Consider the following 12,564-nt stretch of genomic DNA (forward strand, 5'->3'; position numbering starts at 1 on the left):
GGGTTTTGGTTTTAGTTTTGCTTCACCATGATTAAGGGAGCCAAATGTGCTCTAGATTGGGGTGAAGAGGGCTGGTTACTGAGGCTTTCAGTGTGGGAAGCTGGCAGTCTGAGGAATGCAGTAGAAAAGCAGCGAGCTGAGATTCCACTGGTGGTCCCAGGCCACATGCCTCTCTGGATCAAGGTGGCCAAACACATCAAAATGTGACTCCTTGGGGTTCTTGAGTAAAGTACAATCTTAGAAACAGCCTCAGATTTATAGGGCAGAGCTGGAAGCAGATGTAGCAGGAAGAGACTTTCTTCCCTCCTTAACCCCTTCACACCCACCCCTACCATGGAGATTTTGGTAAAATTATGCATAAGAGTTCTAGTGTGAGACACGGCCATTATTAGCAAGATGTTAGTCTTGTAGATTCCCTGGTCTTATGAGTAGGAATTAAAGCCTCCCTCTATGTGGCTTGGTAAGAACCTTCCCCTACATGTAGAAAAGATAAGATGGGATCATGTCAGGAAAAACAATAACAGAAAGGGAAGAGGCTCCTAGATGCTCAGGGAAGCAGGGGGCTCTGTATGAGCTAGACACTACAGAGGGACTCCGTGGGAAAGACAAAGTGGTACCTACCACTGTCCAGAGGATATGTGTTTGGGACTCAGAGAATAGATCATGTGACAAAGCCTCATTTACTAAAATCTGTAATATGCTTGCTATGCTCCTAGTACCTTCTACATATTAACCACACAAGGGTGTTGTTTTCTTACTTAGGAGATGAAGAAATTGGCCATAAACCTTACCTAACTTGCCAATGTTAATAGATAATGACTCATGTACAACTAGTAAGCAGCAGAGCTAAGATCAGAAGAGTGGCCACCTGAATCTACAATTTAGACTTTTCCTATCAACCATGCTGGCTAGTTTACACTAAATGACATAGATCCAAAATACAGACGTAAAAGGATGTGAGATTTAAGTGACTAGTGCAATGTTTCCACTTTTGATATTAATGCAAACATACAAGAACAAACAGCTTATAAAATCATTCTCAAATGTTTAATTAAAATCCATATAGCATTTAACATGTACAATGTTTAAACTCTTTCAGTGATTCTTACATTTAAAAATCCTTTTGCACAACATTTTGAGGCTAACTTCATGCTATAAATTTACAAATGAACAACACAAAAATACATTTGAAGTCCATTCTATTCAAGTTTAAAACACTTTAATTGCAGATAATGTAAAGATATTAAAAAAACTACAAAATGAGCACAAAAGTCTCTTCCCTTTTGAGTTTTTAATAAAATACTGTTCTTTAGAAGATCTAATGAAAAATTCTAGTTACTTATAAAATAGTTATGTGAGAAAAGAAAGGAATTAAAATATACATGTATGAATTATACTTAATCATATTGTTTAAATGAACAAACTGTGGAACACTTTGATTACACTGCACACTCTTACTCATATATCAAAATATATGAAAACACTCTAGGAAGCAACTGGGTGCAGGCAAAAGAAAATGTAAGGGATGAGAGGCAAAAACCCAAACCAAACCAAAACAAAAAACCCTCAAGACAAACAAACTTCTTAACTGTAAGGGGAAGAAAGAAAAGAACTTAAAGCAAACCGTGGACCAAGTTCTCTCATATTATTTCATTAGAAATGGGAAAGGGATTTGACTTCAAGTGACTGAACCATCTATAGGAACTCAACTGTTGGGCCTGGGCAGCATACCAACTGCTGAAACTGTTGGAAAAAACCATGTTTACAGGTAAACACCAAGCTCAAAAAGCTGGGCTATTGTACATAGTTGTTTTAAAAACTGCTGACCAATGAGATAAAGCATGGTAGAACTACAATGGAGCTCCAGTTCTATCTTAAGGTAAAAATAAGACAACCATTACGCAAATGTATGATTTACTCATAGAAATAAAACAGATGCTTAAAAAGTAAATGAAATAGACCCTAAAGCTTATCTGCTTCCTTGAGCTAGAAGATATAAAATAATCTGAAAAAGCAGTGATTGGATATGTCTTATTTAACTGGTTTCCCTCTTCCAACCACCTTCTCTCTCCCCCTTCTTCTTAAAACTAAGATAAGTTTGGAAGTATCAGTCTAAAATTAAAGCAAATACCTGATCAGAGAAAAGGAAGTAAACAGCAAAAACCTGCCTCGAGTTCTTCATCCCTCCCTTCAATAGGGGGGAAAAAAGGATCTCTTTATCTTTTTCTCATCAGATGTTTAAGACTTTGGTCTACACGATGTTTAAATCAATTAGTACATTCTTTCTGCCAAATTATAAAGCTCAGGTAATGTCAGAAATTGTGAACAGAAACAATGAAACTGGAAGGATCAATCTTCTAAACCCACTTACTGCACTCAAAAAGAAAGGAAAAGAAACATTCCTGAACAAGAATACTTAGATTTAACTGCTCCAGTTATGTGGAAACATGGGGCGATCTGGGGACCCTTCTTTTCGGCGCCTTCATTGCCCCTGTTCTTGCAGCAAGTCCACAGCAGATCCAACCGTGGAACAGACAGGTAACTAAACTTTGAGGTGGTTGAGTCAGCCCACCCAAAAAAGAAAAACTGTTAGTTTCCCAAACTATCAATGGATCCAGTCTCCTTATGATTATCTATATATATATATAAAAGCCTAAGCAATTGAATGACTGGTCACTATGACATGCACTGACCACCAGGGGGAAGACACTCAACACAGGAGCTGCCTGCTGGTGGTCAGTGTGCTCCCACAGCAGGAGCGCCACTCAGCTGACTGACAGGCGCTAGATGCAGGGCTCATGGCTGGGGAGCTCCACTGCAGTGTGAGCCTCTCCCAATTGGGACTGACTGGGTGTGAGCCAGCAGCAGGTGCAGTGGGGCCAGGATGAGTGGAAGTGGCAGGCAGGAGCAACAGGAGGCATTGGACTGTGGGTTTCGGCCCAATCCCTGCAGGCCACACCGAGGGACCCCACCGGTGCACGAATCTGTGCACCAGGCCTTTAGTCATGAGATAAAACAGCCTACAGGGAGGGCACATCTCCTATGGACGTCGGGCCCACATTTGGAATAAGTCTACACGGGGAGAAGAGTAAAGACTAATGCCTGGCCATTACCTCGTCATTACAGAGCTCCCTTCCATTTTAATCTCTTTAATCTTGACCTTTAGAATAACATGTTTTAAAAAAAGAGAAGAAAACACGTCTACTGCCTATCCATGTAGAACTGTCAACTTGCTTTGCTCAGATACGGGAATATCCTCACGGGTTCAGTGGCATCATGCTTACTGAAATTTTTCTTGGAGTTTTCAGTTAGTATGCATTCCTTGTTCTGTGATCTAAAAAATCTGTGAGCTATGCACTGTTTATAGAGTGGTCACACAGAAGTGATGAGGGAGGCCATTACTGAATGCTGAAGTTTGTATAGTTACAGAAGGTGAAAAACATTAGACACTTTAAACAGAACATTACTGTCACAATTTAACTTCTTTGTACTGCATTCCCATAATAGATATTTCCTTTTAAAACAAATAGGTTGTGAGGCAATAAGGACAAACGCTGAGAATTATTTGAACGTAATTACTCAAGATTCCACTAGAGATAAAAGAAACACTCCCAACAAGGAACTGCTGGCTGGACACTGCTGTACCTGTGAATCTAGGAAACAAATTAAGATCACAGATTCACATGACCATAACAAAAGACAGATAATGAACATTTACCTCTTACACTAAAGGCACTATTAATATACAAATAACCTATTAACATTTAGAGAAACTCTGAACCCAGCAGTTAAAGGAACCCACTTGGTCAAGGCCAGCACTTTAAACAGAGAGACCACTCTAAGACTCATGGCAGAGTGTCCAATGCACTCAATCAAGTTAGATATAAGAAGCAGCTCCATATAAAAATTGTGGTTCCAACTTTTAAAAAAAGTATGATAACTTACTTCCTTAAAAATATAAACACATCACAAAAACTAAAGGATAAATATATATAAAAATTCAGGCCCTGAACCACTGATAAATTTTAAAAACTCTAAAAGAATCCTAGAGACACAGCTTGAACAATACCCCCCACAAGACATGCAAAGACCAAGTGCTGGTGCTAGCCAGTGCAGCATAGAGCTAGGAGCAGGGAGACAATGGAAATAATGCACACCAAAATGGTATTGTGCTTGTAACACATGTGCTTGGATATTAGAACTACAATTTCCTCAGCCAGGGAGCACTAAACGGGGACCAACATGGAGCTCTTACAGCTGTGCAAGTGAGCTCTACAAAATAATAATGCAATATCCTTAATTAACATGATTAATAGCTTCTACTTTATTCTACTGGAAGATTAATTTATAATCATTGTACCCTGTAAATTTTTAAACTTAATTTTATTTGAAATTACAAATGCTGGTTCTTGAATATCTACAAATATGTAATTAGTTGCTTAAATCTAGATTGCTATTTATAATTGTTAGTAATTAAGTGAAATATTCTGATCAGTATTCTAAAGTTGCTTTGGTACAAAATTTGGAATAAAGCAAAACTGGCAGCACCACACAGTGTGATCAGTTCACAGTAGGTCTAAGAGACTCACAAAGACAATAGAAGATACGTTAAAATACATGTACATAAGAGTCAGTCCCCTGACAATTCTGTTACATCATTAGAAAGAAAAATGAAATTCATATTCAGTAAATTATACTTGGGGCCCAATTTTCATGCTCCGTTTAATTATCCCTCAATGACATGTAAAAATGTTTATTATTATTGCAATATGATGTCTAATTCATAGTTCAGGACAAGGCCAATAGTCAGAGTGGTACATTTTAATGCTTAGTCTGCTAGTATTATTTTCATACAAGCTTTAATTTAGTCTTTTAAAAAATAGCTTTATTGAGGTATAATTAACGTAAAGCAAACTGCACATATTTAAGATGCACAATTTGATATATAGTCTTTTAAACAGCATGAAAAGTGCCCCACAACTTAAGTTAAAATTTTTCAATTGAAACATATTATCTTAAAATAGCACATTCTAATTTTTTTATGACACACAGATATGGATTGGGTGAAAAGAAATTAATTTAACTTCAAGTACCACATTTATTCAGAAGGTTTAGAAATGCCAAAATTGACAGCCAGTTTTCTTGATTTTTTTCTTGAAGAGCTGGGTGCTAACTTATGGTGAGATATACTATGGCCTTGAGAGGCAGCTTCAACTTGAAAGGAAGATGCAGGCTGAGTAATCTGAGAGGACTTGAAGGGAGCTGATGAACTCTCCTGCGGAATCACTTTGGGGACATCGGAAGACCCTGGCTGGCTAGTCTGAAGTGGGGTGGCTTGAAAACTCTGGGCCTCCTTATTCTCAACGTTCTTTTTGTTTGCAACCCTTTTTTTAGTAACCTTTAAGGAATAAAGACATCATTGATTAACAATGTAGGCTAAAAAAAACTAGTGTCAGAAAATACCATAAACCATGCTGGTAATATTTGTCGATCACTGCTGACTTGTGACTTCCAATTATAAATTTCCAAATGAGACTTTAGAAATTAAAGGAATTTATAGTTATGAATAAAATATCTAAAAATTCTTCGTACCTTAAATATAAAGAAATTTTATATTCCTGAATTTAAATCACTTTGTACTAGAAAAGGATATCATTACTTGCTGCAATTATTATTATTTATTAGAATACTAGTGGCCCAGTACACAAAAATTTGTGCACTCGGGGGGTCCCTCAGCCCGGCCTGCACCCTCTCGCAGTCTGGGACCCCTCAGGGGATGTCCACCTGCTGGCCAGCACAAACGGGGACATAGCATCAAGTCCCCCTGTGCCAGAAGACCCAGAGTCAAGTCCCCACCCACTTGCATGTGCCCCCTGGACGCAGCATTCAGCCTCATGGAGGGGCTGACAGGCCCGGACACTGCAGTGGCGGCGGCGGCAGAGCAGCGAGGCTAGATCGGCCCGCCGGAGTGGTGACAAGCCTGGACACTTCAGTGGCGGGGCTGAGGGGACTGGGCGCCGCCATCTGTGTGATGGAGTGATGGTTAATTTGCATATTACTCTTTTCTTAGATAGGATAAACTCAGGCAGCAGGGACCAGGTCAGACTGGTACCACTGGTCACTATCTCAGCACCCAGACCAGTACTGGGCTTCTAGTTGGCAGTGATAGGCAATTATTGAATAATACACTATTCTATTATCAGTCATCTTTGAGCATTGAGAAATTCTCTTAAAACATAACAATTCTATTTTCAGGTCTCACCTGTAGAGGTATGAATTGATTGTGCACACCACCTGCCATTCCCCCAGCCATGGGCATGGCCCCGGAATATGAAGTATGATGAAAGGGCTTTCCAGAAACTGGCACTGGTGCTCCCCATGGCACTGAGCCAAAGAGATGAGATGATGAAGGCATTATATTAGCTGTTAAAAATCACAGAAAATTTATATTTTAGTAAAATGGTCTTAACAAAGCCCTGAAATGTAAGAATTCCTTGTGCTATGCTTCTTGGCTTTTTTCACTTTGGCAAAGAGGCATAGACTTAACTTTAATCTTGCTTACAACATTCAACCTCAGAAGCCCCTTTTAGGACTATGAACAATTTACATAAGTCAGCTTATCATTATGCTGTCTAGCCTACAATGGCCAAGAACAACATACACTGATGTGAGCTTTAGGAATATTTGTACACTATTTTAAAAATAATAATAGGGTTATTGAAACTGTCCCTTGGGGGACAAAAGCCAGGGCACAAAGAGGGAAATCTTAAGGATCTCACCTGCCCCCAAGGCTAAGTGGCTTCCATAGTGTTCCCAGCCTACAAAAAACCCCCCAAAGCCCAAGTGTTCAAATGTGATCATTTTTATGACATGTAGAATCTTTCTTTTCCCTATTCTAATATTTTTAATTCAAGAATTTTTAAAAATGTACATCTTCCCTGGCTGGTGTGGCTCAGTTGGTTGAGCATTGTTCTGTGCACTGAAAGGTTTCTGGTATAATTCCAGGTCAGGGCCCATGCCCAGGTTGCTTGCTTAATCCCCATTAGGGGGGTTGCAGGAGGCAGCCAACTGATGTCCCACTTTCACATCTATGTTTCTCTTTCTCTCTCCCTCTCCCCACCCCTCCTTTCCCTTCTCTCTTTAAAAAAAAATTAAAAAGAATTTATATTTTGTTTCTTATTAAAAGTACATTGAACCAGGAGTTTCCAAACCTGATTTAAGGTTGTATACTGAATCACCTCAGGAGCTTGTTAAGTACGGATTCCTGGGCAAAGTTTCACACTTAATAAACCAGAGTCAAAGAGGTCCAGGAATCTGTACTGTTAACAAGCTCCACAGGTGATTCTTACTAGTATGTAGGTAGTATCAGTGCAGCATGTGGGCACCACTGTACAACACAGCACACTGCCAATGAAGAAGATATATACTGGTTCAAACTTCCTTTTCAGAGAGATAAAGGCAGTTAGAACTGTAACATAGTATAACTTAATTAAAATTAAGCCCCTTAAGAAATTTTTGTATTAGGAGAATCATAATACAGTGTTATGAATTATACATGCAAAAATTCTGATGACAAAAACTAAAAACATTGAGAAAATTAGGTCTTGATAATATCTATAAGCAACTTTGGTAGCAGTTGTGATGTTAAGATGATTCAGTTTGGCTATACAGAAAAATCAGATGAAACTAATTCTGCCTTAGGATTCAATGCTCAACTGCTTTCTAGCTTTGACCCTTTGCTAAACAGTAAAATACCATTCTGATTCTTGATCTTTCTTTTCAAAAAAAAAATTTTTGTTGCCCTAACTGGTTTGGCTCAGTGGATAGAGCATCGGCCTGCAGACTGAAGGGTCCCAAGTTCGATTCCGGTCAAGGGCATGTACCTCAGTTGCGGGCACATCCCCAGTAGGGGGTGTGCAGGAGGCAGCTGGTCGATGTTTCTCTCTCATCGATGTTTCTAACTCTCTATCTCCCTTCCTCTCTGTGAAAAATCAATAAGATATATTTAAAAAAATTTTTTTGTTAATCCTTACCCAAGGATATTTTTTCCATTGATTTTTAGAGAGAGTAAATGGAAGAGAGGGATGGAGGGAAGGAGGAAAGGAGAAACATTGATATGAGAGAGATGCATTGATTGGCTGCACTCTTGAGGATCGAACCTGCAACCCAGGCACATGCCGTTGACCAGGAATCGAATCTGTGACCATGCAGTGCACTGGCAAACACTCTAACTACTGAGCAAGACTGGCTAGGGCCTGATTGTTGTTGTTAATCCTCAACTGAGGATATTTTTTCCACTGATTTTTATAGAGAATGAAAATGAGGGAGGAGGAAAGAGAGAAAGGGGGAGGGAAAGAGAGTGATATTAATGTGAGACACATCACTTGGTTGCCTCCTGCATGCACCCCAACTGCAGCTGGGGAATGAACCTGCAACCCAGATATGTGCCCTTGACTGGGAATTGAACCTGTGACTCTTCGGTGAGTGGGCCAATGCTCTAACCGAAGCATTGAGCCACACCAACCAAGGCCAGGGCCTAATTCTTGATCTTTTAAATGTATTTCCCCCTTCTCTCTGACCTCTTCAGACTATCTATTACTTGTATTTTGAATTTCAAGGCAATTTGTATCTCTTTTCATTCACTGTGCTAAGTGTTTGGTGGCTCTTTCAGTTTAGAGATGCATGTCCTTCAGTCCAAAAAGCTTTCTTATCTATTTCTTTGATACTTTCCCTCCTTCCCATCTCTGGTCTCTTTTTCTGGAACTCTAATTAGATGGGTGTTGGATCCATGCACTGTCCCTTCTTTCTTATTTTCCACCTTTTGTCCTGTTCTTCTTCCTGAGATTTCCATGGCTTTGCTGGGGCTTTATCTACTGAAAAATCAACTCAATATTTGATTCTTGTTCTTCAATTATTCTTTTTTTCATACTTTCTTATTTTTTTGGTTGCAATATTGTTATTTCCTACATTATCTCTGTTTCCAGGTCATTTTCCTTTTTCTTTGTTTTGGATTCTCTTTTAATTTTAGAGATTCTCTTTTCCTAAAATGTTCCGGATCTCCCAGTTTATTCATAGGAAAGCACAAGACCCAGCAATGATTAGAAGCAGCATCTGTGTGGGAGGGCTACAGGACTCAAGGGCTTCTCTCAAGGATGCCTGGGTGGTAAGCCAGCCTTTTGGTTGTTGGGACAACCTCCAAATGTCAGTAGGTCTTTTCTTTGGAGTTCAATGAATTTCTCAAAAGAACCATCCTCCAACTAACTTCCTATCTGGGCTATGGCTGGCTACAGAGGGAAAACTGGCTGGGGAAATGAAATTTACTTTAATCTCAGTTTTCATTCTCCACTCTGACCTGGTGTTCCCACATATCTAGGGAGCCCTCCGGAGAACATACCTCCAGTCTTTTGTCTAAAGAGGCACTGCCTGGCTGTGTGGAGAAGGGGCTTAGAGAGGGTCCCATCACTCCATACAGACTCTAAACCCATACCACTCTTCTTAGCCCAGACCTCATCTGACGCTGTGGCAGAGTCTGACACTTCCAAGGTCTGAATCTCTTGGGAATTCTAAAAGACAATCTGCTTATCAGCTCATTTGTATCCTCTTCTATAGACACTTTAGTTTGTAGCCTAACTCTACTATATGCTATACTATGCTGGTTACTACTCCTTTAATTGCTTTTCTCATTACAAACTCTTTTCAAATCTCTAATTTGCTGATATTTTTTTCTCTCATCTCTTTGTCCTAATACTTTTAAAGTAATTTATTTTTTAGTTCAAAGGAGTTTAGGCAAAAAAAGATAACTTGTTTAATCAGCATTATTCACATTTCTAATGTTTTAGTGAGGATTAGATATGTAGAACTCCTGGAATAATACTTGGCATATAGTAGACTCAGAAAAGTAATTTTCTAAATGTGAAACAAACAAGTTATTGGTCTTAAAATGGTAATGATTAGGATATGAAGAAGCCAACTGTCATTAGGGAAAAAAGGGTGACAAAAGAAATGCTAATGAACTTAAGATTTAGAATCATAAAATTGTAAAATGTTAAGTCTCAAAGAAATCCTAGGTGCATCTAGTATAAATAAGAAAATGGAGTCCCAAAGAAGTTCCATCCTTTTTTCAAAGTCATTAATGAAAGAGCCTGTACAAAGAGTCCTGAGTCCCCAGGGATCTTTCTAGGCCCTAGCACACTAGGAAGTCACCACTGGCTACTTGAAGCTACCTGCTCGATAACTCAGGCATCACATTTGGAGGAGGAAGAGAATTATGAGAGAATATTAAGAAACACACAGTGAGCTTAAAAATTCCTCTACTTTCCATTTCCCTCATCATGAAGGACAGTGTCTTTCACATCCACAGCTTCAAAGCCTGACCTATTTTTACTCCCTTCATCTCTATTTTCTCCCAAAGGTTTTTAATGTCTACCTTAAACCAAAATTCATGTTGGCAGCTTCTGGGGAATATGGAGCTACCCAAAACAAAATGCTGTCCTATTCTAGCCACACTAGAGGCTGTAGGAGGGAAATGACATTTCCAAATGAATCTGTAGGCTCTGGTTTCAGGCTAACTTTTCACAATTCCTTCTTCTATTCCCTAGACAGTTATATAAAACTGTCTGAGGCCTGGTGCATGAAAATTCGTGCACTTGGAGGGGGATCTCTCAGCCCAGACTGCACGCTCTCACAATCCAGGACCCCTTGGGTAGGGTCCAGTCCCATAGCAGCATGGCTCTGGCTCCCCGGGCCTGCGGGCTGGTGGGGAGGGACCAAGAGACCAGTCTGATTGCAGCATGTCTCTGGTTCCCCAGAGCCTGCGGGTGGGGGAAGGGACCAAGAGGCCAGTCTGATGGCAGCATGGCTCCATTCCCACAGCTCCATCCTGCCACCATGCTGCAGGCAGCTGGGACCCAGGACTGATTCCCGCCTGGCATGGTTGGGACCCAGAACTGACTCCCACCGTGCCGACCGGGACCCTAGCCTGCTGTTCGGTTGGCCATCTGATCGTTTATGTCGTGATGGACCCTGGCTCTTTATATATTAGGATTTTTATTTAAAACTGGAGGCCCAGTGCACAAAAATTTGTGCACTCGGGGGTAGGGGGTCCCTCAGCCCGGTCTGTGCCCTCTCGCAGTCTGGGACCCCTCGGGGGTGACCACTTGCTGGCTTAGGCCTGCTCCCCAGGGGATTGGGCCTAAGATGGCAATCAGACATCCCTCTGGCAGACCGGAAGCCCTTGGGGGATGCCCACTTGCCAGTAGGGAGCAGACCTAAGCTGCAGTCAAACATCCTTAGCACTGCTGGCAGCCACCGCTGTACTGGCAGCCATCAGCCTAGCTTGTGGCTGAGCAGAGCTCCCCATGTGGGAGCACCCTGACCACCAGAGGGCAGCTCCTGCATTGAGCGTCTGCCCCCTGGTGGTCAGTGTGTGTCATAGTGACCAGTCATTCCCAGTCTTTCTGCTGTTAGGGTCAGTTTGCATATTACCCTTTTACTATATAGGATAGAGGCCTGGTGCATGGGTGGAGGCCGGCTGGTTTGCCCTGAAGGGTGTCCCGGATCAGGATGGGGGTCTCGCTTGGGTGCCTGGTCAGCCTCGGTGAGGGGCTGATGGCTGTTTGCAGCTGGTCACACCCCCTTCAGAGTGAGGGTCCCCACTGGGGTGCCTGGCCAGTCTGGGTGAGGGGCTGAGGGCCGTTTTCAGGATGGCGGGCGACTGAAGCTCCCATTCTCTCCTTTTTTTCTTTTATTCTGGGATTTATTTACCTTCTATGGCTGTCACTGGAGCTGAGAGCCAGCTTTAGCTCTGAGGCCGGCTCCAGCTTGAGTCCTCGGCTGCTGAAAGCAGGAGTCTAGGGATTGTTTGGGTTCTATAATTGCAACAGTGTTTTGGTCCTGCTCGCTCCAGCTCTGATAGCTGAAAGCAGGTATCTGGGTTTTGTTTAGCTTCTATAATTGCTACATTGTTTCTTAGAGTGCAAGCTCAGAGCCCAGCAGCGGCAGGCGGGGAACCTTGGCTTCCTCCATCACTGGAGCAAGCAAGCCTCCTGTTGGCTTCAGCTGCCTGGCTGCCGGCCGCCATCTTGGTTGGCAGTTAATTTGCATATCGCCCTGATTAGCCAATGGGAAGCATGTCAGAGGTACGGTTAATTACCATGTTTGTCTATTATTAGATAGGATGATGCATTTTTTAAAATATATATTTTATTGATTTTTTACAGAGAGGAAGAGAGAGGGATAGAGAGTTAGAAACATCGATGAGAGAGAAACATCGATCAGCTGCTTCCTGTACACCTCCTACTGGGAATGTGCCCGCAACCAAGGTACATGCCCTTGACCAGAATCGAACTCAGTCCGCAGGCTGACGCTCTATCCACTGAGCCAAACCAGTCAGGGCTAAAATGATGCATCTTGAAAGAACTTTTTAAATATAGTAACTGCAAATATTATCTTACCAGTAGGTTGGGGAAAAACTGGAGGAATGGTTCCAGGTGGTACAGCAGGAGGATAATTTGCAAATATCGGTGGAGGCAAAGGGAAATTCATTCCTAAGGAGCCCTATGGAAG

General features: G+C 41.5%; 1 protein-coding gene across 3 annotated transcripts in view; it reads right to left on the reverse strand.

Annotated features, from left to right (window-relative positions):
* Nucleotides 1-1,062: 1,062 nt before the first annotated feature.
* The window catches only part of XRN1 (5'-3' exoribonuclease 1), a 218,737-nt gene continuing 207,235 nt past the window's right edge, over nucleotides 1,063-12,564 (reverse strand). For all 3 annotated transcript variants that reach the window (XM_070405900.1, XM_070405899.1, XM_070405901.1), the window contains 3 exons: nucleotides 12,453-12,555; nucleotides 6,263-6,423; nucleotides 1,063-5,398 (listed from right to left, as the gene is read on the reverse strand). In XM_070405900.1, the coding sequence (XP_070262001.1) occupies nucleotides 5,099-5,398; nucleotides 6,263-6,423; nucleotides 12,453-12,555 (564 nt within the window). In that variant the 3' untranslated portion in view covers nucleotides 1,063-5,098. The remainder of the gene's footprint in view (nucleotides 5,399-6,262; nucleotides 6,424-12,452; nucleotides 12,556-12,564) is intronic.

This window comes from Myotis yumanensis, unplaced genomic scaffold (genome assembly GCF_028538775.1).
Source record: "Myotis yumanensis isolate MYYU_CA2020_CCGP unplaced genomic scaffold, mMyoYum1.0.hap1 SCAF_2, whole genome shotgun sequence".
NCBI lineage: Eukaryota > Metazoa > Chordata > Mammalia > Chiroptera > Vespertilionidae > Myotis > Myotis yumanensis.